The 26639-nt window shown below is 63.1% G+C and overlaps 2 protein-coding genes across 3 annotated transcripts in view; both read right to left on the reverse strand.

Moving 5' to 3' along the window:
* HCN2 (hyperpolarization activated cyclic nucleotide gated potassium and sodium channel 2) overlaps nucleotides 1-6395 on the reverse strand; it is a 32354-nt gene extending 25959 nt beyond the window's left edge. The window contains 2 exon segments of the mRNA XM_021676739.2: nucleotides 5754-6265; nucleotides 6267-6395. Coding sequence (XP_021532414.2) covers nucleotides 5754-6265; nucleotides 6267-6395 — 641 coding nt within the window.
* A 7141-nt stretch (nucleotides 6396-13536) lies between these two features.
* Nucleotides 13537-24957, reverse strand: BSG (basigin (Ok blood group)). 2 transcript variants are annotated; one of them, XM_021676839.2, is made up of 9 exons: nucleotides 24882-24948; nucleotides 17997-18344; nucleotides 16824-16980; nucleotides 16157-16239; nucleotides 15900-16036; nucleotides 15466-15742; nucleotides 14727-14751; nucleotides 14483-14551; nucleotides 13537-14292 (listed from the first exon to the last, which is right to left on the reverse strand). In XM_021676839.2, exons 1-8 carry the CDS (start codon nucleotides 24946-24948, stop codon nucleotides 14488-14490), a joined length of 1158 nt encoding a protein of 385 aa, XP_021532514.2. In that variant the 3' UTR covers nucleotides 13537-14292; nucleotides 14483-14487. The 2 variants fall into 2 exon arrangements, with proteins under 2 accessions (XP_021532514.2, XP_021532513.1); XM_021676838.2 differs by lacking the exon at nucleotides 17997-18344 and having other exon boundaries at nucleotides 24882-24957.
* Between the last annotated feature and the right edge of the window lie 1682 nt (nucleotides 24958-26639).

Genomic DNA, 26639 nt, shown 5'->3' on the forward strand with positions numbered 1-26639 from the left:
TGGGCAGCTGATGAAGGGCCTCTAAGTGTCCCCCAGGACACCCCTGGCTCGTGCCTGGGCTGCTGAAGAAGGGGGCTTGAAGATGTCATGGGATTTTGGGGGTTGTTTGGCTTTTGAGACAGGTTCTAACTCTGTGGCCCAGGTGCCAGCATAGCTCACTGCAGCCTCAACCTCCTGGGCTCAGGTGACCCTCCTGCCTCAGCCTCCAGAGTAGCTGGGACTACAGGTGCACACCACCAAGGCAGGCTAATTTTTTAACTTTTTGTAGAGATGGGGCAGGGGGTGGGGGTCTGGCTATGTTGCCCAAGCTGGTCTCAAACTCCTGAGCTCAAGCAATCCTCCCGCCTCAGCCTCCCAAAGTGCTGGGATTGTAGGTGTGAGCCACAGAAGCCAGACAAAGATGTCTTTTTGAGCTGGGAATTAAGGGATGGCTCTGAAGAGAGCGAGGAGGCCTTGGCTACCCGGCCCCTGATGGCTCCATGAAGACCAGAGCGGGGTCCTGGGTCCCAACCCTGCCACCTGGGATATAGGTCTGCGCATGCTCCCCCATCCTGCGCTCGCTGGGCCTTCCAGCTGGACCGGAGCCAGAGAAACCCTCACCCCTGCCCCCGGGGCCGTCCCCACATGGGATAATGTGGGGTTTATTCCCGTGCCTAATGCGGGGATTCATCACCGCGGATTTGCAGAGCTGCACCCCCAGGCTGATCCGCTCAGCCATCTGAGGCGAGGCCCGAGGGCCTCCTGTCCTGGGGGGTCTTGGAGCAGCCCCTCCCCGACCAGTCTCCTCGAGGACATAACAGATCCGGCTTTGGGGCCCGGCTCCTCTGTCTCCCCTCATTCACGGGTCCTCCCCAGATGAAGACAATCCAGGAACACAGCCCTAGAGCTGGAGGGAGGGCAGTCAGGAAGCCGCCAGCCCCTCCCCACCCGACACCCGCCCTGTGCTCCCAAGAGACAAGCCCCGGATCTGCCCAGGTCTCCCCCCGCCCCCCGCCAGGCCTGCGCAGCTGCCCCGCCCCCTACACCGTGACGGTCCGTGTCCCCACGAGCCCCAGCCCCTCTCCTGCAGAAACGCCCTCCTTGGGATGAAAGGAGGAAGAATGAACTGCACGTTTTTTTGAGATGGAGTCTGGAAGTGCTGCCCGGGCTGGGGTGTATACAGTGGTGTGATCTCAGCTCACTGCAACCTCCATCTCCCGGTTCAAGCAAATCTCCTGCCTCAGCCTCCCGAGTAGCTGGGATTACAGGCTCCCACCACCACTCCCGGCTAATTTTTTGTATTTTTAGTAGAGACGGGGCTTCACTATTTTGGCCAGGCTTTCACCATGTTGGCCTGACCTTGTGATCCGCCCGCCTCGGCCTCCCGAAGTGCTGGGATGACAGGCGTCAGCCACTGCCCCCGGCCGAACGATACTTATTTTTAAACTAATTTTGCTCTGGGAGGCACAGAAGACCCTGCCGCAGCCCTGGGGATTCCACAACGCCAAACCCCTTCCTTCCTTGGTTTTCACGCCTGTTCCAATTCAGGCACGAACCATAATCACTACAAAGAAGAAAACTCAAACCTTCTGAACCCAAAACCTTGAACTTGTGTCCTCGAACCTGCTTTTCCAGCAACAAACACCCCAGGGAAGTGCCAGAGACGCCTCTGGGGACTTCGGACATCAGCCTGGGTCTGGGGCCATCCACGGCCCCAGAGGACTGCTGCATGAACGAACCAACGGCATTTTTTTTTTTTTTTTTTTGAGATAGAGTCTCGCTCTGTCACCCAGGCTGGAGTGCAGTGGTACAATCTCAGCTCACTGCAACCTGCACCTCTGGGTTCAAGTGATTCTCCTTCCTCAGCCTCCCGAGTAGCTGGAATTAACAGGCACCTGCCAAGACGCCCGGCTAATTTTTGTATTTTTAGTAGAGATGGGGTTTCACCATGTTGGCCAGGCTGGTCTGGAACTCCTGACCTCAGGTGATCTGCCCGCCTCGGCCTCCCAAAGCGCTGGGATGACAGGCCTGAGCCGCCGCGCCTGCACCAACTGCACTTCTAAAGGGGCCAGCTGTCCAGGAGTGAGAGCCAAGATCCAGGACCCGTGCCCCGCCCCTCAGCAAATTCAGCAAATATGCGACACCAGCTGTATACCGCAGCTGGGACCTGAGGCGTGAAAGAGGCCACTTCTGAGCACAGGAGCAGGACGGCCTTGGGCGTGGCAAAGACCACAGGGCGGGAGTGAGGACGTGCCCGGGGGCCCAGCCTGGGCAAGGAGCCCAGCTCTCTCTCAGCAGGAAGGGGAGGCCACAAGACACTGCCAAGACTGTGGAAGACCCTCGCCCCTTCTCCCTTATACCACCCCCACCTTGCATTTGGGGGAACTGAGGCAGAGGGGCCCAGGAAGGACCCAAGACACTGGCCAGTCATAGGAGGCCTTGGGACTGAAGCCAGCTGGGGTCTCACTACTCAATCAGCTGCCTCCGAAAACACCCTCCACTGCAGGGTCCGGCCCTGGACGATCCTTGATGCTCCTCCTGGCCTAGCCCCACCCAGCTCTTCCCTCAGCCCGGCCGCCTTTCTGCACGCCTTCCCATCACCGATCACCCCCACCCCGCGCGCCACCTCCCCCCACCCCGCCACCTCAAATGCCTCCTCCAGCCAGGGCTCCCCTGCGTTCCCCCCCACTCCTCAGCCCAGCCGAGTGGCGGTGGTTCCGGTTCAGCAAAGACTAATGGTTCCCTTCCTGGTGCCAGGCGGACGCGGGCCAGTTTCCCACAAGGGAGGGGCGATGCCGGCCTCTGCACGGGGACCCGGGGGCTGGGGCAGGAGTTGCCCCCCTTCTCCCTCTTAAACCTCCCATGGTGCCTGCAGACACCTCGCCATCGGGGACGGTTTCTGCACCACCAGGTTGTGAGTTAAAAGGGCGAATGTGTAAAGGCAGTTAACGGAAAGGACTCCCCCCCAACTCCATTTTCAAAAAAATTAATATTCTCAGGCCGGGCGCGATGGCCCACGCCTGTGATCCCAAGCACTTTTCGGAGGCCGAGGTGGGTGGATCACTTCAGGTCAGGAGTTTGAGACCACGCTGGCCAACATGGTGAAACCCCATCTCTACCAAAAATATAAGAATTAGCCAGGTGTGGTGACCGGTGCGACCTACTAATCCCAGCTACTTGGGAGGCTGAGGTGGGAGAATCCCTTGAACGCGGGAGGCGGAGGTTGCAGTGAGCAGAGATCACACCACTTGTACTCCAGCCTAGGCGACAGAGCAAGACTCTGTCTCAAAACAAATGAAAAATTAATATTCACACAAATATCACCCACCACCCACCCCTAGGCGCCCCCAGAATGCCTTCCTCCTCTCTTTGGCCTGGATGAGACCTAGGCAGAGGCTGGCTGCCTGGCGGTTAAGACTGAGGACACTGGGCTGGGCTGCCCAGAGGGAAACCCAGATCCGCCCCTGAGTAGCCGTGTGGCTCTGATCGAGCAACCTGACATCCTGGGCCTCTCTTTCCTCCTGGGTAAAATGGGTTAGCGCCCTCCTCACCACTACAATAATTCATATTATTAAATTAACCCTCAGAGGTGCTTCCAACAGCCGCTGGCCCAGCGCGGGCTTAGGGAACCTTGCTTTTGAGATATTCTCGGGGTCCCTTTTCCACACAGATTGAGGACATGAGTCCTGAGCTATGGGGGGTGGTGGGGCCCCGTGTACCCCAGCTTGACAATGTCTAAATCCTTTTATAAATCTGATTTTAAAATGCCCGTAACTCCCCTAGTCCTGAAGACTGGCCCCGCTAACCCCATTCCCTGCCTACGTAGTTCCCCTTCACCACTCATCTGCCCCGGTGGGGCTCCCTTGGCCCACACCGGGGCCGGTGAACCCTGCATACCTCAGAGTACAGAGCAGGGCCTCAGCCTGCCCAGGCCTCCAGGTGACCTCACTCAAGGTAGGTGCAAGGATGGAGGGCTTCACTCCTCCTACCAGCCTTCCCCCCAAGCCCCAGGATCAGCCCACCTGCCCTCCAGCCCACCGACCACCCCTCTACAGCCAGGGGTCGCTGGAGCTGCCCAGGGGAGCGGGTGGCTGGTGTGGGCCTCCACCTGCCAGCACCCACCACTGGAGGTCATGCTGGAGGGGATGAAGGGGAGTGGGCACTTTCGGCAGCTCCCTCCCCAGTGCAGCCCTCTCTGGTCAATGGGTGCCGAGCCGGATTTGCAGTGGGGCCAGGCCAACCAGCAGCTCTGGAAGTCCCGTCCTTCCGGCTCACTGTCCGCATTTTGCAAGCCAGAGCCCAGACGCTGACCAAGCTTTCCCAGTGGGGCCAAAGGCAGGGTGGGAGGGGCCGGACAAGATCCCTCTGGGGGTTTCAGGGCTCCTCCCACCCCTGGCCTGTCTTGAAATCCAGGCTTCTGGTCAAAGCTGTATCCGCCTCTCAGGAAGGCCTCAGGGTGAGGAGGCGGATCCCAGGGCCTTCTTCCAGGCTCTGGCCAGGACTTGTGTGCCCTAGGCCTCAGTTTCCCCAGCCAGTTACTAGGGGCACGGAGAAGTCAGGGGAAGAGAGATCCCCACAGCCTCCCTGCCAAGCTCTAGGGGTCCAGGGTCCATGGGGGACGTCCTGGGGCGCCCAGGCCTGGAGGAGGAGCGACAGGCGGGAAAATCGTAGCCCTCCCAGGCCCTGTGCGCTGTCCGTGGTGCTGAAACCGCGCCCGCCCCGCGCGCCCGGCTTTGCTGTCCCGGCGGGCCCCCCTACACCCTCCAGCTACACCCTCCACACCCCACCTCACACCGCACTCGTGGACGCACAGACACACACGCAGCCTTCCACGGCCGCGCGCGTGACACCTGCCCACGGCTCACGCTACTGCCCACCGGTGCGCACCGGCCCCGGGCGCACACGCGGACGCCACCTCGTCCCACCTCGTCCCAACACCCAACACAACCCCCCCCGGGGCACACGCGCGCTCGCCCACCACGCAGACACACCCCTGGAGACACACCTCCCTCCCCAACCACAGGCTTGCGCCCCGGGAACCCCGCCGCCGTCACGCGCCCCTGTTCGCACACAGCCCACGGGGACACACGCCGCTCTCACTCTCCGGCCACCGCGCGCACAGCCCGGGAACCAGGAGCGCAAACACGGGTGGCGGTGGCCCCGCGACGGCCCCGCTCCGCGCCCTCCACGCATCAACCGGCTGAATCTACAGCGGCGTCTACACACCCACCGCCACATGGGTGCACAGCCCGGGCCGAGCGGCTCCGGGAGACACAGCGTGGGGACCCGCACGCTTCCCAGGCCCGGGCGCGCCTCCTCGCAGGCGGGGCGCAGGTGGACGCCGTTGGAGCCGCTTAACCCCCTCTCCCCCGGCCTCCCCCGGGCGCGTCCTTCCCGGGCGCCCTTCGTCTTCCTCCCTCCCGCTCCGCCGCCCTCCGGGGCCCACGTTCCCCTCTATTCGTCCTCTCCAACCCCCGGCGCTCAGACCCCGGCTCCGCGGCCCGCGACGCGCGCCCACCCCACCCGCCGCGCCGCAGGGCGGAGGATGTCGGGGTTCGTGGGAGGGGGCGCTCCGGGGTGACCCCGGAGCCCCCCCCAGAGGCGGAGCTCGCGCGCCCGGGTCACTCCGGGGCGGGTCCCGGGCACGCCCGAGGTCACCGCGGAGCTCCGAGGTCACCTGCCGCGCGCGCCGCCCCGCCCTCCCCCGGCGCTCCAAGGACGGCCCCCGCGCCCCGCGCCCCGCGCCCTCCCGCGCCCTCCCCCGGAGGCGGCACCTGAAGTCGCTGTACGGGTGGATGATCCAGGCCCCCGCCGACTTGACGCGCTCCTGCTCGCGCTCCACGGCCTTCTGGCTGCCGAACATCCGCAGCGAGAACTTGTTGACGCCGGGCTGCAGGAGCGCGCCGAACTGGCGCTGCATGAAGCTGGCCTGGCTGCCGCGCGGCTCCCCCGCCGGGCCCGCCTCCTCGCCGCCCGCCTCCTCCGCCGGCCCCGGCCCCGGCGCGGGCCCCGAGGCCGCCCCGCGGCACGAGAACGACACCTTGGGCCCCCGCGCCGGGCCCTCGGGCCCCGCGGGGCTGCACTGCGGCTCGCCGCGCCCGCACTCGCCGTTCGGGCTGCCCTTGGCCGCGCTCGCCGCGCCCGGGGTTCCGGGGCGGCCGCACGAGCTGTCGCGGCTGCGGAGCCGGGCCCGCGGGCCGCCCTCGTCCGCCGCCACCGCCTCCGGGGCCGCCGCCTCGGGCCGGGGCGGCTGCTGGGGGGGCGCGGGCCCGGGGCCCGGGGGGGGGCGCGGGCGGAGGCGGCGGCGGCGGCTGCGGCTGGGGGGGCGCGGGCGGCGGCGGCGGCGGCGGCGGCCCCGGCGCGGGGGTCGCGCCCGGGCTCTCCCCGGGCCGCCCGCCGCCCCCGCGCGCGTCCATGGCGAGGCGGCGCCGGGCAGTGCGGAGCGGAGCCGCCGCCGCCGCCGCCGGCCGGAGCCCGAGGGAGGGGGGAGGCGGGGGCGGGGCGGGGCGGAGCTGCGGGGGGCGGAGCCTGGGCGCGGGGGAGGGGCGGGGGCGGGAACCCCGCCTCCACTGCGCCCCTCGCCCGTCCGCGCGCCGCCTCCGCCCCGCGCTGGGAAATTGGGGCCGCCGGGTCGGGGGCGCCCCAAGGTCACGCGGCCCGCGGCCTCGGAGCCCCGCGCAGGCCTCTCTCCAGGAGGGGAAACTGAGGCCCGCGGAGCGGAAGGACGCGCCCAAGGTCACCGAGCCCCGCTGCCTGGCCGGGGCCGCCGCTCCCGCGCCGCGGTTTCCGCTTCTGTCCGGAGGACGGTGACGCGGGCCTGGAGAGTGAGGCCGCCGCGGCCGGCGCCTCCCCGCGCTCTGTAGGATTGAAGATTCCCCAGTAAAAGAGCTTTTGCTTGGTCGCCTGCGGGCCCTGGACCGAGACCCTCGAGTGCGTGGGGAGGGCTTAGGCGGGCTCGGGGATCGGTCTGCGAATCTCGGACACTCCTCGCCCTGGTCTGCATTTGAGGAAACTGAGGCCAAGCCCAGCCTGACAAGGAAAACTGGAAGAGCCACGGCGCGTGTGGGGCTCCCACCCAGCCCTCCACAGTGCCTGGGGAGCAGCGCGGGGGGTTTCCTCTAGGTCTTGGGGGGGGCTTTAGATTGGGGTCACAGGGAGACTTGGAGCCCCCTGCCCCGGGGCTGGCTCCTTCCCCGACCCCTCGGGCTCCGGCGCAGCTGTGCCCCCAGTTCCTAGTCCCCAGCTCTGAGAAAGTAGCTTCCTGAAGCTCTGCTTCTGGGCCACAGCCATGCTGGGCGTGGGGGCGGCTTGGTGCCAGGCGACGTGGGGCCTCTGTCCCCAGCCACTCAGTCCACCAGACAGCCAGGAGAGGGCAGGTGAGGAAGCTGGCAAATGAGAGAGAGGGGAGAGACAGAGACACACAGAGAAGCGGGAGCTGACCCCCACCTGGAGGCAGCAGGCCCTCCTGACACCCTCTTGGCACCTGGCCTGATGTCCTATTGGCCAGGATGTCCTGTGTGCTGGGTGACCCCACCCATCTGTACCTCTGTGCCACTGGGACAAACGCGGCCCCCTTCCTGCACACGAGAGGAACTCAGTGGTGCTTGAGGGAGGACCGGCATGTGCCCAGCTCACAGTGGATGGGCTGAGCCTGACTGTCTCGCGCCCTGGCCAGGCTGCCCCACACCCTGGGGACCCCTTCGCCCCCACACCGGCCCGGCCGGCCTCCTCCAAACAGGCGGGTGGGACAGCTGTCTGTCCTGAGGTGGCGCGGGAGAGGCTGGGCGGGCAGCACAGTTGGCAGTGCCAGGCTGCGGCCCGCCCAGAGGCAGATGCCTGCTCCAGCTGAAGTGGGATCTTTTATGTTCACCCTGGGAAGATGTTAGGCTGGGCAGGTCGCCAGAGCCCCGGGAGTCTCGGCTGGGAGCAGGGAGGAGGTGGGACCCGCACAGCCTGAGAACCCCACCGCCCACCCCACCGCCGCTGGGCCTGGCAGTGCGAGAAGCAGAAAGACAACGCCTCCCCCAGGCGCCGGCGGTATGTGCAAGTCACAAGGAAGGCTGGCTCATGGTCCTTGTCACCAGATCCTGGTGACTCCTCTCCAACCCACAGCCTCACCCAGGCCAGTACCTGCCAGCGTGCACAGGGACCCTCCCTGGCCTCAGCACACTCACTCTGATCCCTTGCCCAGGCCGGAGTACTCTGCATTTATCTGTTTATTATTTATTTATTTATTTTGAAGATGGAGTCTCACTCTGACACCCAGGCTGGAGTGCAGTGAAGTGACCTTGGCTCACCGCAACCTCCCCCTCCTGGGTTAACGCAGTTCTCCTGCCTCAGCCTCCCGAGTAGCTGGGATTACAGGTGTGCGCCATCACGTCTGCCTAATTTTATTTTTAGTAGAGACAGGGTTTTGCCATGTTGGCCAGGCTGGTCTCAAACTCCTGACTTCAGGTGACCCACCCGCCTTGGCCTCCCAAAGTGCTGGGATTACAGGCGTGAGCCACCACACCTGGCCATGCTTATTTTAATTTTAAAAATATTTAAAGATCGAGAGCAGTCTCGCCAACATGGTGAAACTTCATCTCTATTAAAACTACAAAAATTAGCCAGGCGTGGTGGTGCACGCCTGTAACCCAGCACTTAGGAGTCTAAGGCAGGAAAACTGCTTGAACCCAGGAGGTGGAGGTTGCGGTGAGCCGAGAGTGTGCCATTGCACTCCAGTTCTGGCAACAGAGCAAGACTCCATCTCAGAAAAAATACATATACACATATTTACAGAGATGGGGTCTCGTTATGCTGCCCAGGCTGGTCTTGACCTCCTGGGATCAGGTGACCCTCCTGCCTTGGCCTCCTAGCATGCTGCGATTAGGGTTCTAAGCCACTGCGCCCGGCCTGTCCATTTATTTAAAAAATACTTGGCTGGGGCTGGGGCTGGGGCTGGGCTCCATGGCTCACCCCTGTCATCCCAGCACTTTGGGAGGCCAAGGCGGGCAGGTCACCTGAGATCAGGAGTTTGAGACCTGCCTGGCCAACATGTAGAAACCCCCGTCTCTACTAAAAATACAGAATTAGCTGGATGTGGTGGTGTGTGCCTGTGATCCCAGCTACTCAGGAGGCTGAGGCAGGAGAATTGCTTGAACCCAGCACGCAGAGGTTGCAGTGAGTCAAGATTGCAACACTGCACTCCGGCCTGGGCAACACAGCAAGACTCCGTCTCAAAAAGGAAAAAGAAATAAACACCTGCTCCAGGGGCTGAGCGTTCGGAGCGCGGCTGACTCGGAGAGCCAGGCAGCAGGGAAGCCGGCATCACAGTCACCCTCAGGCTTACAGAGCCAGGCAGCGGAGAAGCCAGCATCACAGTCACCCTCAGACTCACAGAGCCAGGCAGCGGAGAAGCCAGCATCACAGTCACCCTCAGACTCGGAGAGTCAGGCAGCGGAGAAGCCGGCATCACAGTCACCCTCAGACTCACAGAGCCAGGCAGCGGGGAAGCCGGCATCACAGTCACCCTCAGGCTCACAGAGCCAGGCAGGGGAGAAGCCGGCCATCAGAGTCAACCTTATGAGTAGCAAGTCAGACACCATCCAGAAGGCGGGGAGAAACACTGGAGCAGGGAGAGGGTGAGGTGCTGGGGGAAGGCCTGGAGGAGGGGTTGCGGTATCCCAGGAAGCTGCAGGAAACGTGCGAAGGCCCTGACCACGTCAGGCTTGTGCAGGGAGATGGAGGCCAGGGCCTGGCTCCTCAGTCGGTCACATTGGTCTGTGGCCTAAAGCCAGCCACGACTCCTAGTGCTTTGGAAGAAAGCCCCATTGACCAGATGCAGGGGCTCATGCCTGTAATCCCAGCACTTTGGGAGGCTGAGGCGGGCGGATCACCTGAGGTTGAGAGTTTGAGACCAGCTGACCAACATGGAGAAACCCCTTCTCTACTTAAAATACAAAAATAGCAGGGCGTGGTGGCAGGGGCCTGTAATCCCAGCTACTCAGGAGGCTGAGGCAGGAGAATCACTTGAACCCGGGAGTCAGAGGTTGCAGTGAGCCGAGATCCCGCCACTGCACTCCAGCCTGGGCAATAAGAGCAAAACTCCGACTCAAAAAAAAAAAAAAAGAAAAAGAAAGCCCCATCCCTCCTGCAGTTTGTACCCCTCCCCCACCCACCTCTGGCCTTTGTGTGCCTGGGTCACTGGCCCGGGACACGCAGACCCCAGACCCCTCCTGCCTGAGCCTCCCCACCCCCTGCAGCCTCTCTCAGGCTTGTTGACTGCATTTACCAGCCTGGGACCTCCATTTCCCACTTGGGCAGGACAGGTCCAGCTCGGAAGCCCTGGGAGCTTACACAATCATGGGGCCTTCTGAGTGAAAAGCAGTTTAAGACCAGGAAGGCAAAATCAGGCCAGGGCAGGCACAGAGCCAGCCTGGAAAATCCGCTGTTCAACTCGATGAATACTAAATGAGCCAGGTGGAGTGGCGTGTGCCTGTGGTCTGGGCTTCTCGGGAGGCTGAGGTGGGAGGATCGCTTGAGCCCAGGAGGTCGAGGCTGCAGTGGGCCGAGATCACACCACTGCACAGCAGCCAGGGTGATGGAATGAGACCCTGTCTCAAAAAAATTTTTTTAATAAAATAGATGAACTGTGCATGGCAGGCCTGGGCCGGAATTTACAGCTGAGGAACCAGAGGCTGAGGAAAGACGGTGACGCTCCAGTCTCAGCCACACACACAAGCTCCATCCCTGCCACGGCACGGTCCTGAGGGCCCCTGACTAGGCCTGTTTCTGCAGCGTCTGCCATGAGGGTGCTGCCCTATCTCGCCGGCCCGGGATTCACACAGTTTCCTTCTCCCTGCTGAGCTCACCTTGCCCCAGGAGCCTGGTGAAAGACGGGGGGAAGACTGACGTCTTTCTGCACAGGCCCGTTCCATCCCAGCAGCCCTTAGCCCTTCAGCTCTGCCTCCACCTCGAGGAGAGGAGGCCCCCCCACTGTAGGCCTCGGAGGTGTCACTGTCCACCATGGGCCCCTGGAGTGGAGATACTGCTTAGAGCCGCAGCCCAGAGTGGAGGGGCAGGGGGGCTGGGAACCTTCCTGCCCGGCAGGCCCTGTCCTTGTGGGCTCCAACTGGGGTGGGGGGATAAGAGGGAGGAGAGGCTACTTAGCCCAAGACAGGGACAGGCAGCTCCACCTCATGGTGGAGTCCAGCCCATGAATGAACTCGTGTTCCTCTGTGATTCTCCATCTCACCTCTGGGGAAACCAAGGCAGGCCTGAGTTGCCACCAACACCCAGTGATGGGGTGGACATCCACCGCTGCACCCCATGCTGGGGCACGGCTGCACACCACAGGCGCTCACTAAATGCCTGTCACCGGGCACGGCTGCACACCACAGGCGCTCGCTAAATGCCTGTCACTGGGCACGGGGCTGCATACCATGGGTGCTCTAAATGCCTGTCACCGGGCACGGCTGCATACCATGGGTGCTCTAAATGCCCGTCACCGGGCACAGGGCTGCATACCACGGGCGCTCGCTAAATGCCTGTCACCGGGCACGGGGCTGCACACCACAGGCACTCGCTAAATGCCTGTCACTGGGCATGGGGCTGCATACCACAGGTGCTCGCTAAATGCCTGTCACCGGGCACGGCTGCATACCACAGGTGCTCGCTAAATGCCTGTCACCGGGCACGGCTGCATACCACAGGTGCTCGCTAAATGCCTGTCACCGGGCACGGCTACATACCACAGGTGCTCGCTAAATGCCTGTCACCGGGCACGGCTGCACACCATGGGTGCTCTAAATGCCTGTCACAGGGTATGGCTGCACACCACGGGCGCTCACTAAACGCCTGTCGCCGGGCACAGGGCTGCACACCACGGGCGCTCACTAAACACCTGTCGCCGGGCACGGGGCTGCACGCCACAGGCGCTCACTAAATGCTTGTTGCATGCACAAGAACGCTTAGTGCCGAGGGCTGGTGTGGAAGCTACACGCTGACTGGTTGTGCTTTTGCGAATCAGGTTTGTATTTTTGTGTGCAAAGAAAAACGGTGAAGGAAGCACCTGGGTCTGAGTGGCTGCTTTCTGGGGGGATGAACCTGCAGGGGCCCAGGCCCATCTGCTGGTCGGCACCCGGGGAAGCCCGTCCGTCTCCCAAGGCTGTCCTGACCTGTAACTCCCGCACCTTCCATCCGGTACAGAACACGAGGCGTCCACAGGTACCGTGGGCCCACGCCTGGGGCCGGGGGTGCAGCAAGAAGATGGACAGAGCCTGGGACCCTTGGGGAGGATTGGGCCCCGGTAGGGAGGTGGGGGGAGACCGAGCCAGCGGCCCATCTGCGCCGCGTGCCCGGTGATGCCCACCCAATGCGACCCTTCCCAGTCATCCTGTTGGCACCGTCTCCACCCCACTGGACCCGTCTGCCTGTTGTCCATGCACAACCTCGACCCAGGTATACTACAAGCGCCTAATCAATGAACGCAGGGTGAGTACCCCTATCCACAAGTCACTGAGCACACGTTCAGTGGGTGGTGCTGGGACTCCAGGTCCCTGCTGAGGAGGAGGGGCCGCCAGGCTGCCCGGGCAGAAGGGCTCCGTGACCTTCTGGCCTCGCTCAGCGTGGGCGTGTGGCGCCGCCTGGTGGCAGCCGGTGGGAAGGGCCTGGCTGCAGAACCCCGCCAGGGACCCCGTGCTGGCCTCAGCTCCTCCAAGGCTGTGCGGCACCAGCCCCAGAGCGTGGCTCGGGTGCGGGCCCCGCACGTCCCCTGCTCGCCTCCAGAAGCCGGCCCAGCACGCGGGATCAGTGCTAGGAGGGGCTGCCGCCCTTGGCACAGCCGTGTAAAGCCCGAGGCTGTGGACCATGTTTCTCAGCCTCTGTGACATTAAAATGCCAGATCTCCCCAACACTGAAACACGCTGCCGTCCTGTCCTGACCCCCGGCTTCCCTGGGAACCCACCCAGCGTCTTCTGCCAACCTCTACCCCGAGACCCCCGCTGAGACCAGAGTTAGGCCCAGTGCTGCAGGCTGACAGCATCTGCCAACCTCCCTCCAGACCCGCTCACTGGCCCTGTGCCTTGGTGACCCCGCGGCTCCATGCTCCTGGTCCCCCCCAGCCCGGCAACCGTGTCTGTTCCGTGTGCTGGGGGCAGGTGCCAGGCGGCTCAGCCTCAGGCCCAGCTTCACACACTTGCTCTCCAGGAGCCACCAGGACCATCCCCCCGGACCCTGCTGGAGCAGCCTGCCCAGGAGGATGGATGCGGACAGCTTCGGGTAGGGCAGGCAGCAGAAAACCTCAGCCTCCATCGGAGAAGAAAAACAGGCTCGGGGAAGGCTCCAGTCAGCGCCCACGCTCTACGAGGTTCTCAGGCACTGAGGCAGTCCCAGCCGCCTTGCAAGTTTGCTGACAGCCTCAGGCCCTGTCCAGCCCGTGCCCTCAGCATCCCGGCCCCCACCGGGATCTCAGCAGACCTGTGCTCGCTGCAAAATCTCAGCACTGGATGGGCCCCTGCTGTGACCACCAGAGCCCAGGGGCGACCCAACCCCAACAGGCACAGACAGGAGCCAGGAGAGGGTGAGGGTGGGGCATCTTTATTGTGGTGGTGGGTGGGATGGGTTCCCACGTGAGCCTTGGCGCTGTGAAGAGCCGGCCGCCCGAGGGGCGAGCTGGGGAGGGGCTTCTACGGTTCTGGAGTCCTGGCTACGGCACCAGCTCCCCGGCAAACCCCCTCCAGAGCCGCCCAGACAGCCGGCCCCAGACGCACAGACACAGGGGGGTTGGGGGTCACCTGAGGCCAGGACAGGGTCGCCGTCTGTGTGGACAGGCGAGTCCCCTGTGGCCAAGAGGTCAGAGTCGTCCCTGAGGCTGAGTCACACACAGACCTGTGGCCTTCAGGAAATGGAACATCAAAGCGCAAGGTGCAACCAGACAGCACTGGCTTCAGACAGGCAGGACGCGGGTCCTCGGGTGACCTGTGACCTCCCGCGAAGGGCAAGGACTTGGCACTGACTTGAGCCGGTGGGGAAAGCAGTGCCTCCCACCCCCCACGACTCAGACCCAGAGGCTCAGAGCCACAGACGGGACCGCAGCAACTCCCTGGGCTCTCGTCAAACAGCTAAAGAGGAAAAACCTAAGAACAAAATCCCGAATGAACAGAACCCTACTTTGTAAGGGAGAAAAAGAAAAAAAAAAGGAGAGGAGGAGGCGTACGGTGAGAATCTATGGGGTGGGTTTTCTTTTAAGACGCGAGAACTTGGAATCTTGCAAGCACTGGGAGTGGGCTCCAGCTGCAGCAGACATGGGAGCAGGGAGCGTCCTTGGGCCACCTGGGGGCAGGGAAGGGGCGCTCAGAGTGGACCCTCCCAGCAACCCACAGGCGGGACCCAGGAGCCCACCGCTACCCCAAACCCACTGCCCATGGGAGGAGCTCCCGCCCACCGCCCCGGCCCCACCCGCCGCCCCGGCCCCACCCGCTGCCCCGGCCCCACCCACCATCCCTGGCTCCACCCACCACACCTGGCTCAGGAGTTGTTCCTCTGGCGGATGTTCTTGCCTTTGTCATTCAGGTGCTTTCCGCTGCTCTTCCTGGGGCACAAGGGGCCGGGTGAGAGGGTGTCCCCCACGAGTCACCGCTACCCGCCCCCAGCCCCCGGGACCCCTGAGCACTGAAGCCTGGGGGGGGTCTGCCTTTGTGTTTTAAAGGCCTGGGGCAGCAGCCAGCGGCTCCTTAGGACCCCCGAGCCCCACAGCCAGGACTTACAGGGGTGCGGAGCCTGCGTCGTCATCTGAAGAGGGACGGCCACCATGAAAAAGAGGAGAGGACGGCCTGTCAGCGCTGGCCCCACTCAGGCAGCTGTGCTGCAGGCCCAGCCCTCGGTGTCCCCAGGGGTGGCTCCAGGCAGCTCATCAGCCTCAGCCATGCGGATCTTCTGAGCCCCTCCCCACGGAGAGCTGTCTCGGCCCCATGCGTGGGCCTCAACCCCGCCCCGCAGCGCTTTCCAGGAGCCTCCACCACAGGCCCCACAGGCCTCGCCCCAGCACATGCAGCCCGAGGGGCAGAACAGCTGCGCGGGGCGGCAGGCAGGGCAGGGACTGCCGGAACCCTGGGCCGACGTCGGGTTCCCAAGCCCCATCGTGCAGGGGCCAGGGCTCCCTGGTGCCACAGCCTCAGGCTCCTGGCAGCTGCCTCAAGGTCCAGTGGAGCGGCAAGGGCTGGCTTACCATGGAGGACGCCAGCTTGCAGCCAAGTGAGGGAGAGAAGGGCCGGGTGAGGCTGCAGGGCGGAGCTGGGCCGCTCCCTCCTCCCGGGTCCAAGCCCGCTGCCCACTGAGCCGCAGCTGCCCCGGGACGGACCCTCCACCCCACACTTTCCTTCAGGGTTCCAGGAACTCCCTGCCTGGGGCTCCTTGGTCCCAAGCTCTGGGTCAGCAGTGGAGCTCCAGGGACTGACCAGGGGTGGCCCCAAGAGCAGGGCATGTGGGCAGGGGGCTCAGGCTCACCGTCCAGGACATCGTCGGGCTTCCGGCGCTTCTCATAGATGAAGATGACGGTGACCAGCACCAGCACCTCAGCCACGATGCCCAGGAAGGGCCACAGGGCGGCCAGGTGGCTGCGTACGCGCAGTGTGATGACAGCCTGGTCGGTGCCCTCGGAGCTGGTGCCGTTGCACGCATACTTGCCGGGGTCGGCCTCCATGTTCAGGTTCTTGATGTGCAGCTCAGACCGGCCCTGCGAGGAATTCACGAAGAACCTGCTCTGGGAGCCGTTCACGATGACCTAGGGGGATCAAGGACAGAGAGGCTGAGCCCGGGGCCCCCAGCTCCGGCCCCTCACCTGGTCCTGAGGGCTGAGCCCGGGACCCCCAGCTCTGGCCCCTCACCTGGTCCTGAGGGCTGAGCCCGGGACCCCCAGCCCTGGCCCCTCAGCTCCTCACCTGGTCCCCAGCGTCAGTGATCCTGTACCACACCCAGTCGGTGACGGGAGGCGCAGACTTGGACTCGCAGACCAGCACGGCCGTCTCGCCCTCGTTGATGTGTTCCGACGACTTCACAGCCTTCACTCGGGGGGGCCCTGACAGGAGGGTGGGAGAGGAGCCTGGAACCGCAGGGCCCACAGGAGAGGCCGTTCCCCTCCAGCTTCTCCGGGCGGTGGACAGTCGGCGGTGTCCGGCAGCCCTGGCCTCAGACTCACCTCGGAGTGGGATGCTGGCCCTGCCCGTGGGCTCAGGGAGGAAGACGCAGGAGTACTCTCCCCAGCGGTCATCAGGGTCCACCCTGCAAGCACAGCAGGCGGGTGAGCCACGCACCGGCTCTGCCGGACGCCTCCCAGGACCCGGGGTCCAGTGAAAAAGCAAGTCTGAACCTCAGCACAAGCCCTGGTCTCCCGCAGGCCCAGGGAGAGCCAGGCTGGCAAGACACCACGGGAAGAGGTGAGAAAAGAGATGGCCCCGCCCCTGGACCGACGCACCCACACCTCTGGTCCCTACTCTGCACCCCACACCCTGTGACCATCTTCCCAGCGAGCCGGAACACAAAACGCTCTGTGCTCCCGGGGCCGCCCCGCCCGGTTATGACGAGGCTCCGGCCAGGGTGGCTGGCATCTGGGGTCCGCGCAGGGCAGGCCTCAGGGTGGCGCTCTCTTGTGTCAGAAGCATGCGCCAAGGACCTGGCGAGGGAGCAACAGCTTAGCTCCCGGGGCGGCCCTCAGGACCCTCCCTGGGGCTTCCCTCTGGGGTCTGAGCAGGTCTCATCCCTAACTTCCGCCTGGATTGAGCCTGTTCTCACGGCCCACAGAGGCCGCTGGCAGCAAGAGCACTGTGAGAAGGGCTCGCAGCGGTGTCGCGGGGTCCGGCACTCACTCCAAGTTCATTTTCTGTCCGGGCTGCGAATCCTCCTTCAGCACCACGTCCCCTTTCAGCCAGCGGTGCCCGGTGACCTCCGTGGCGTTGTCACTCAAGGAGCAGGTGAGGAGCGTCTTGGAGCCGACGTTTTCTACGGAAGTGGAGACTGCCCCAGCTGCGAGGCCCGAGGAGACGCAGTCGGCACAGAGTGGAGGAGCAGAGCCCGTGCTGCCTGCCTGACACCCGGGAACCCGCAGCTCCCCGCTGAACGCCTTGTTTTCAGCTCTGAAACTACACCGTGGCCCTGACACCCCAAGGGGAACGTCTGGCTGCACCTCCGGAAGGCGCCTTTGCCGGCAGCTGGTGGGTCCCGGGCTAAGGCCCCACCCGGTGATGCTCCTGTCCAGAGACACAGGAGGCTGAGCCCCAGGGGTAGGGACAGACAAGGCACCCGACCCGTCCCTGAGCAGGGACCAGGGCACAGAGCTCTTGAGCAGCCCCAGCACAAACTGGAAATTCCTGTCTGAAAAAAACAGCCACATCGCCCCCTGGCCAAGGCTGCCTCCTTCGACGGCCCCTCAGATGCCCGCTGGTGGAGACCTGCCCCCTGGATGGGCTCCCAGGCACCTCTCTAGGAGGGACCCAGGTGACCCCATGCACACCCCTGGTTCCAGGCCGATGGCAATGCAGCAGCGCTGGGAGCACCCCGGTTCTCCTGCCAATCCCCACCGAGCAAATCTCTTGGTTAATTTACAACGTTCCGGTTAGGAACTGAATGTGAAAATCCCTTAGGACAAGACGCTGAGCAGGACACACAAGGTTCTGAGGGCAGCAAGCCTGGACCGAGGCTGGAGGGCCCCTCAGGCTGGCAGTGTGGATGCAGGCTCAGGGAAGGAGCCAGGCAGGTGCCCCGGGGGAGCAGAGAGGGACGGCGGCACAGACAGCGCAGGGTCAAGGGAGGACAAGGACCCACCTGCTGGAGGGCAGAGCTCTACCCGCCCCAAGCCAGGCCACCCAGCGCTGGCGGTCAAGGGCGAGCCCACCCCTTCAGGTCCGGGCCCCTCTGTCCCAGCGGTGGGCCCAGTGGGGCAGAGAGGGGCAGGAGGCATCTGGGTTCTACCAGCAGGAGCCGAGGGCGAGTGGCACAGGAGGGAACCGAGGGAGGCGGGGAGGGAGGCGCCCGCCACTCACGTTCCAGGACTAGCACCACCGCCTGGGCGCGGACCCACTTGACCCTGGGCGCCCGGGTCAGGTGGTTGCGGTCCGGGTCGCTGGTGGCCCGGCACTCGTAGGTACCCGAGTCCTCCTCTGCGAGCGTGTCGATGGAGATGCTGCTGGCTGCGTGCTGGCGGTAGGTGGCGTGGATGTGGACGCGGTCCAGCCGGGCGCCGTCCCAGAGCTGGGAGCAGGTGTCGTTGGGACCGTGCCCCTCAAACCACCACTGGATCTCCGGCACCGGGCTGCCCACAGCCTCACAGTGCAGCTCCACACGGCCCCCCACCCGCCTCTGCTGGGACAGTGGAGCCCGCACAAAGCCAGCTGCGGGGAGAGCGGGCGTGGGGCTTCATTAGTGCCGCCCTGGAGAAGGCCTCGCCCATGGGACTCCCGGCCAGGGCTGGGGGAAGCTGCTTCCTGTCAGCTTGTGGGAGAGTGACAGGGTTGGGCTGCCAAAGCGCAGCGCATGAGAAAGACCGTGGGAGCCACCATGGATGTCCCCCCGACAGCCACCCTCCCAGCAGCCACACTGGCTTCTGATGGCACAAATGAAGAATCACACGTAGCTTAAAACACAAAACCCATGAAACTGGGCAGAACATCCAGGAGTTTAAGCCCCAAGGGCCACTCTGTCAGAGGACCGTGGGCATGGCTGTCCCAACTTCCAGACTGCAGTTCCCCAGGGCAGCGTCCTCTGCCTTCTGCCCAATACCCCGACCCAAGAGATCCAGTGAGCTGCTGAGAAAAGCAAATCCCAAAGCCCACAGGGGCAGGTGGGCTCTGTCCAGGAGGCCCCACTCAGGCTCTGTTAGGACGGCCTGCGGGTGGAAAGTGCTTGTGTCCTCAGCAATCTCAGGGCGGCCACCCAGAGGAGAGGGTTTGGTAAGACGGAGCCGGCAGGGCCTCGGGGGCCCTTACCTCTGGCCCCTCGCCACTCCTCCCTTCAAAACAGAAGGGAAGGCCCCAGAGCTGAAAGGAGCACAGGAGAATCCACACGGACCCTCCCACTGTGCCTGGCACCCGCCTGCCAGGAACTGCCCCGCCCAGGAGAAGTACGGGGAGCGGGCATGGGGACTGTGCAGCCCTTCCCTGTAACACCCAGGGTAAACATGCCTCGCCCACCTGCGCCACCTCCTGCCAGGACCGTGCAGCCCCTCTTAGAACACCCAGAGGAAGCACGGGGAATGGGCAAACCCCATCCACCTGCAACTCCCGCCAGGACTGTGCATCCCCTCCTAGAACACCCTCTGAGGTCAGGCTCCCAGGCACCGCTACAACACATGCATGCAAGGACACACGTCTGCAGACACATACCACACAGGCGCACACACACCACACAGGCGCACACACACCACACAGGCGCACACACACCACAGGCAGACACACACCACACAGGCGCACACACACCACACAGGCGCACACACACCACACAGGCAGACACACACCACACAGGCAGACACACACCACACAGGCACACACACACCACACAGGCGCACACACACCACACAGGCAGACACACACCACACAGGCGCACACACACCACACAGGCGCACACACACCACACGGGTGGACACAACCCACACAGGCGCGCACACACCACACAGGCAGACACACAAAACACAGACACACGCCACACAGGCAGACACACACCACACAGGCACACACACACCACACAGGCGCACACACACCACACAGGCAGACACACCACACAGGCACACACACACCACACAGGCGCACACACACCACACAGGCAGACACACACCACACAGGCGCACACACACCACACGGGTGGACACAACCCACACAGGCGCGCACACACCACACAGGCAGACACACAAAACACAGACACACGCCACACAGGCAGACACACACCACACAGGCACGCACACACCACACAGGCAGACACACACCACACACAGACACACACTACACAGGCGCGCACACACCACACAGACATACACCACACAGGCAGACACAACTCACACACAGGTGGACACAACCCACATACAGACACACATCACACAGGTGCACACACACCACACAGGTGCGCACACACCACACAGGCGCGCACACACCACACACAGACACACACCACACAGGCGCGCACACACCACACAGGCAGACACACACCACACACAGACACACACTACACAGGCGCACACACACCACACAGACATACACACAGGCAGACACAACTCACACACAGGTGGACACAACCCACATACAGACACACATCACACAGGTGCACACACACCACACAGGCGCACACATACCACACAGACACACACCACACAGGCAGACACAACCCACACACAGGTGGACACAACCCACACACAGACACACACCACACACAGGCAGACACACACCACACAGGCGCACACACACCACACAGGTGCACACATACCACACAGACACACACCACACAGGCAGACACAACCCACACACAGATACACAACACACAGGCGGACACAACCCACACACAGACACACATCACACAGGCGCACACACACCACACAGGTGGACACAACCCACACACAGACACACACCACACAGGCGGACACAACCCACACACAGACACAACCCACACACAGACACACATCACACAGGTGCACACACACCACACAGGCGGACACAACCCACACCCAGACACACACCACACAGGCTGACACACACCACACACAGGCAGACACACACCACACAGGCGCACACACACCACACAGACACACACCACACAGGCAGACACAACCCACACGCAGACACACACCACACAGGCGGACACAACCCACACACAGACACACACCACACAGGTGCACACACACCACACGGGTGGACACAACCCACACACAGATGCACACACACCACATAGGCGCACACATATCACACAGACACACACCACACAGGTGGACACAACCCACACATAGACACACACCACAGAGGCGGACACAACCTACACACAGACACACACCACACAGGTGCACACACACCACACAGGTGCACACATACCACACAGACACACACCACACAGGTGGACACAACCCACACACAGACACACACCACAGAGGCGGACACAACCTACACACAGACACACACCACACAGGTGGACACAACCCACACACAGACACACACCACACAGGCGCACACACACGCTCACGACTCCGAGGCTGCGTAGCAGCGCACGTGTCACGGGCCCCAAGGCCCCAGGGACAGGGGATGTTCACATCTGACCTCCTGAGGTGAACTCCAGGCAGGTGCAATTAACAACGTTTGGCAGCGCCACTTTCACAAATGGTCCCCTCCTGGTAACCTACAGTTCCCAGACTGCAAAACGGCAGCGACGTGCAGAGCCGGGCGAGGGGATCAGAGGCAGCCCAGCTGGCAAGCTCCTTCCAGCCCCACAGTGGCCCCTCTCCCCCTCCTCCTCCTCCTCCGGCCCTGCGAGGCTGCCCTCCACATCCTCCTCACCGTCCTCACCTGGGGTGCTAACAACACACCCCACCTTCAGGCGGGGCAGGGCCGAGGCATGGGGCAGAGAGGAGGACCCGGCGGCCTGCGGCCAACCTGCCCCCACCCACCTTCCCCCCAGGCCCTGAAGAGTCCCCGTGATCCAGCCTCCAGCCTCAGGAATGCCCAGGCGTCCTGTGGGAAACCGAGCCAGCCTGTGCCTCAGAGTCTGAGGGGACATCTGCACCGGTGACTGTGCTGCCACTGGGTCCGCCACCTTCTCGGCGGGTGGACAGCGTCACTCCCAAAGGGACCAAAAGGCTCTGGACAGAACAACCGCCCGTGGTCCCTCCGCACACTGATGGCGCTGGTGTCTGTGTACTGAAGTGCCGCTCGTGTGGGCCGCAGGAAGAGAAAGCCTCCACAGAGGCTCCTGGGGACACTGGAGAGCCCCCCACCCCACCGGGCAACCCGCCTGCAGTGCCAGGAGCCTCCACTCAGGAGCACTAGGAGGGGCAGTGCCTGACCCTCAGCCACAGGCCCCAGAAAGGTTAGCATTAGATTCTGGCCCATGATCCATAACCCATGTTCTCAAGTAAAGTCACCTTCATCTAAAAACAGCCACCGCCTCCTTGCCCAATCGGCAGCCAGGCTAGGGCTCAGGGCCAGGCAGGCCTCGTGGTACACAAGCAGCCCCACAGGATAAGGCCGGCCGCCCGCCCCCATCCGCCCTCCTCCCCACCCACTGCAGCACTCTGACAGAAGCCAGAGAAAACAGCTCTGGGAGGCGTCTGCAGGCACCTCCCCCCTCCCCCCATCCCCACCTGCTGCAGTCAGGCACTCCCACTCCTCCCATCGGAGGCTCAGGGGTGAAGCCCTCCGCCCTCCGAACCCAGCCGGCACACCCAGGCCCTCCAGTCTCTGACAAGCCCACAGGAGCCATGGACGGCAAACCTCAGGCACTTGCCCCACCCAAGCCCCAGAGGCCCCTGAAGCAAGGTTCAGGAGAGGCAAACAGGGTCACAAATACACAGAGCAGACATCAGTGTCCACCCCACGCAGGACAAGGCTGTGTGGCCCAGACCTTCGGGTCTTCAGGAGTCAGTCCCCTGCAAAGGTGGCGTTTGTTAAAAGCACAGAGACGCTCTGAGGACGGGGACCCAGGTCCCACCCCCCACACGTGTGCTCGAGCACACACACACGAACACACTCACACGCGAACACACGCACACCTGCACAGCAGCGCTCCCAGCATCACAGACTCCACCTGCTTCCCAGGCTGCAGCTCTGGTCAGTAAGCCCCATGCTAAGCTTTCTGCTGAGGACAAACGATTCTCAGTCTTGAGCACCAGAGGAACAAAACCGTGAACCACGCTACTCAGCAGGGAGAGACCAAAGGTCTTTCACCCACTTGGCTGTCAAATTAGCTCAATGTGGGAACCTCGTGCTATGCTTGAAACCTGGTCAAGCCCGGCTGGCTCCCGACACTGAGGCCGTTTCCACAGGGCTAGGGTGGGCTTATCTCCAGCCTTCACCTCCCCAGTGGGTTCCTATCTGTCTCCCCAGAGAGCTGGCCACAGTGCTGAGGCCAGGCCCTTGCCCAGGAGGCATTCGATAAAGGGCCACTTTGGTGAGGATGAAATCTCAGAAGTGGGTCAGGAGTTCGCCGGCAAAGCCTCTACAACAGGGAGCCCCTCCCCAGCCCCTGCCCAAGGCAAGGCCCCTACAGCTCAATGCCCAGGACAGAGGCTCAAAGCCCTGTTCTTGACCCTTCAGGAGCCCAGATCCTCCGGCTCTGCACCTTGTTTCCAACACTTCTTTTTTTTTTTTTTCCTTGAGACAGAGTCTCGCTCTGTCCCCCAGGCTGGAGTGTACTGGCCCCATCTCGGCTCACCGCAACCTCTGCCTCAAGTGATTCTCCTGCCTCAGCCTCCCGAGTAGCTGGGATTACAGGCATGCACCACCACACCCGGCTAATTTTGTATTTTTAATAGAGACAAGGTTTCTCCATGTTAATCAGGCTGGTCCCAAACTTCCGACCTCAGGTGATCCGCCTGCCTTGGCCTCCCAAAGTGAGCCACCTCGCCCAGCCTAGGTTTTGTATTTTTTAGTAGAGACAGGGTTTTACCCTACTGGCCAGGATGGTCTCGATCTTTTGACTTCGTGATCCACCCGCCTAAGACTTCCAAAGTTCAGGCATTACAGGCATGAGCCACCGAGCCCAGCCGGTCACTATAAATCTTTAACCCAGAACCAAATGAGGAACTCAGTAAAGGAAGCCAGTCTGCCCCCACAAGCAAGAAAGGCTGTCGTGCTTTTCTCCTAGAAAAATCACACCTCGATCCGTTTCCCAAGTACACTCTCCAAACCACGTTTGCCCACCCCCAACACAGGGCCCCCTCCTGCCAACAGCACTGAAAACCGAATGCCCTGTCAAGAGTCTGCTAGAAACGACTTTCTCACTATTTCCTGCGCTCCCTGTGACCTTGGAACATGAGCTCCCCACAGGCCTCAGTTTCCTCGCCTGTAAAACCAGGAGGGGCATCCAGAGACCACCTCCTTGCGTGTCCCGAAGCCAGGCGCCTCTGGAGGGAGGTTCTGCGTTCCGTTCCAGGCAGGGCCCCTCGAGGAAGCAGCCTGCCAGGGCTGAAGAGTGCGGGAGAGCAGCCGGGGGCAGGTGCACACCCGAGGCAGCACGCCAGGGCCTAATCCCGCGAAGAACGATAATCCCTTCCCGATCCCGAGGGCTGACCGGCTCAGAGCCTCCGCGTGAACTTGGAGGACAAAAGCCCCTTCTCCAGATGAGGGCGCCAAGATGACCGCTCCAGGCAGCACGGGCCCTGCGGGGGCCCCGGAGAGTCCCAGGGTGGGGGGGTCTCTGACCCTAACGCTCCCGGGGGTGGGGGGGGCCGGTCCTCGCAGGACGCGCCGGGCAAGCACCACCCCGGCCCCTGACCCCCGGCTCCAGGCCAAAGGGGGCGCTCACCGAAGCTCCGGGTCTCCCTTCTGTGCGGTGGGACGGGCGGTTAGAGCACCTGCGACCCCCTTGGCGACCGCCCTGCCCCGGGCTGACCCGAGATCCTCCACCTCCGCCGGGGAGCGGCCGCCGAAAAGCAGGACGCTCTGTCCCCAGAGCGAGACCGGCCCGGCCAGAACCCCGCAGCTCCCGCCGCCAAGCAAGCGGCTTCAAGCCCACGCAGAGGCCCAGGAGCCGGGCGGGCAGCCCCGGGAGGGACCCGCAGTTCCCCTCAAACGCTGGGGCTTCACCCGCAGGCTCCACGCTGCCGCGGGAAACCCCCGGGCCGGCCTTTCCTCCGCCGGACCGCCCCGCGCCGAGGCCCAGGCTCCCGTCGGCCTCGGGTCCGCACCTCAGCCTCGGCCCCCGCGGGCCCGCACCGCCGCCCCCCGCCAAGTCCTCACCAGCCCCGGAGGCTCCGTCGACGCCCAGCAGCGCGAACCCCAGCAGCACGAGCCGCGCGGCCGCCATGACACCTCGTCCCCGCCGGCACCGCCGCAACCAACTGCCGCCGCCGCCGCCGCCCGCGGCCGCTATAAGAACCGGCGGGGGAGGTGCGGGCCGAGCGCGCGCACGCACGGCGGCGACGCAGGGACGGGGCGCGCGCGGGGCATGCCGGTCGCCACATCTGCGCACGCGCGCACACGCACGCGCTAGCTCCCACAGGCTCCCGCTACGGAAGCCGGCCGCCGGCGCACGTGACGCGATGTTGCTAGGAAACGGGAGGGGCCTGCGGGGACGCGACTGGAGCATGCGCATTTCTTCCTCTCTGCTTTCAAAGTCGGAGTGCAGGGCGGTGCGTTCGGTGAATTGCGGGCTGGCAGCTGTGGCTCACGTCTGTAATCCCAGAGTCTTGGGAAACTGAGGCGGGCGGATCACGAGGTCAAGAGATCGAGACCATCCTGGCCAAGATGGTGAAACCCCATCTCTACTCTTGTTTAAAAAAAAAAAGAAGAAAAAAAACAAAAAACATTTGAATCTGAATCTCAGAAAAATGAACAATTTGTTTGTATAAACGTCTCTCCACCATTTGGGCATAGTTATATAAATAAAGTGGTTGCTTTTGGGAGGCCGAGGCGGGCGGATCACCTGAGGTCAGGAGTTCGAGACCGGCCTGGCCAACATGGAGAAACCCCATCTCTACTAAAAATACAAAAATTAACCGGGGCTGATGGTGGACACCTGTAATCCCAGGAGGAGGCGGTTACAGTGAGCCCAGATCGTGTCACTGCACTCCAGCCTGGGCGACAGAGTGAGACCTATCTCAAAAAACAAACGGCCGGGCGCGGTGGCGCGTGCCTGTAGACCCAGCTACTCGGGAGGCTGAGGCTGGAGCAGTTCTGGGCTGTAGTGCGCTATGACGATCGGGTGTCCGTGCTAAGTTCGGCATCAGTAGGGTGACCTCCCGGGAGCGGGGGACCACCAGGTTGCCTAAGGAGGGGTGAACCGGCCCAGGTCGGAAACGGAGCCGGTCAAAACTCCCGTGCTGATCAGTAGTGGGATCGAGCCTGTGAATAGCCACTGCACTCCAGCCTGGGCAACATAGCAAGACTCTGTCTCAAAAAAACTAAATAAATTAAGGAAGAAAAGGCCACACAGTGTGTGATCACATTTCTATGAAATGTCCAGGACAGGCCCATCCACAGAAACAGGGAGGGTACACATAGGCGCCAGGGGCTGGAGAGGGGAAGGGCAGTGATGGCTGACCAGGATGGGGCTGCTTTTTGGGTGATGAAATTGCTCTCAAAGTGGCCATGGTGATGTTGGTTGCACAATCTGTGAAAATGCTTAAAACTATCGACCAGGTAGCTGGGCGAGGTGGCTCACGCCTTTAATCCCAGCAGTTTGGGAGGCCAAGGTGGGCGGATCACGAGGTCAGGAGATGGAGACCATCCTGGCTAACAAGGTGAAACCCCATCTCTACTAAAAATACAAAAGAATCAGTCGGGCATGGTGGCCTGTGCCTGTAGTTCAGGAGGCTGAGGCAGGAGAATCGCTTGAACCCGGGAGGCAGAGGTTGCAGTGAGCCGACATCACACCATTGCACTCCAGCCTAGGGGTTTCACACAAGAGTGAAACTCCGTCTCAAAAAAAAAAAAAAACTACGGTGATGTGGGTAACTGAGGGGCAGCACAGGGTGGGCAGGGGCGGAGAAACCCCAT

The sequence above is a fragment of the Aotus nancymaae genome, unplaced genomic scaffold (genome assembly GCF_030222135.1).
Source record: "Aotus nancymaae isolate 86718 unplaced genomic scaffold, 86718_ANA_hifiasm-v0.15.2.pri h1tg000124l, whole genome shotgun sequence".
Lineage (NCBI taxonomy): Eukaryota > Metazoa > Chordata > Mammalia > Primates > Aotidae > Aotus > Aotus nancymaae.

What these genes read in the sequence shown, in the direction of transcription:
- BSG (XM_021676839.2), bottom strand. Translation starts at nt 24,948, where the DNA reads ATGGCGGCCGCGCGGCTCGTGCTGCTGGGGTTCGCGCTGCTGGGCGTC. An exon ending in CGACGGAGCCTCCGGGGCTG is followed by an intron (nt 18,345 to 24,881) that starts GTGAGGACTTGG and finishes CTCTCCCCGCAG; the next exon opens with CTGGCTTTGTGCGGGCTCCA. An exon ending in TCACTGACGCTGGGGACCAG is followed by an intron (nt 15,743 to 15,899) that starts GTGAGGAGCTGA and finishes TGATCCCCCTAG; the next exon opens with GTCATCGTGAACGGCTCCCA.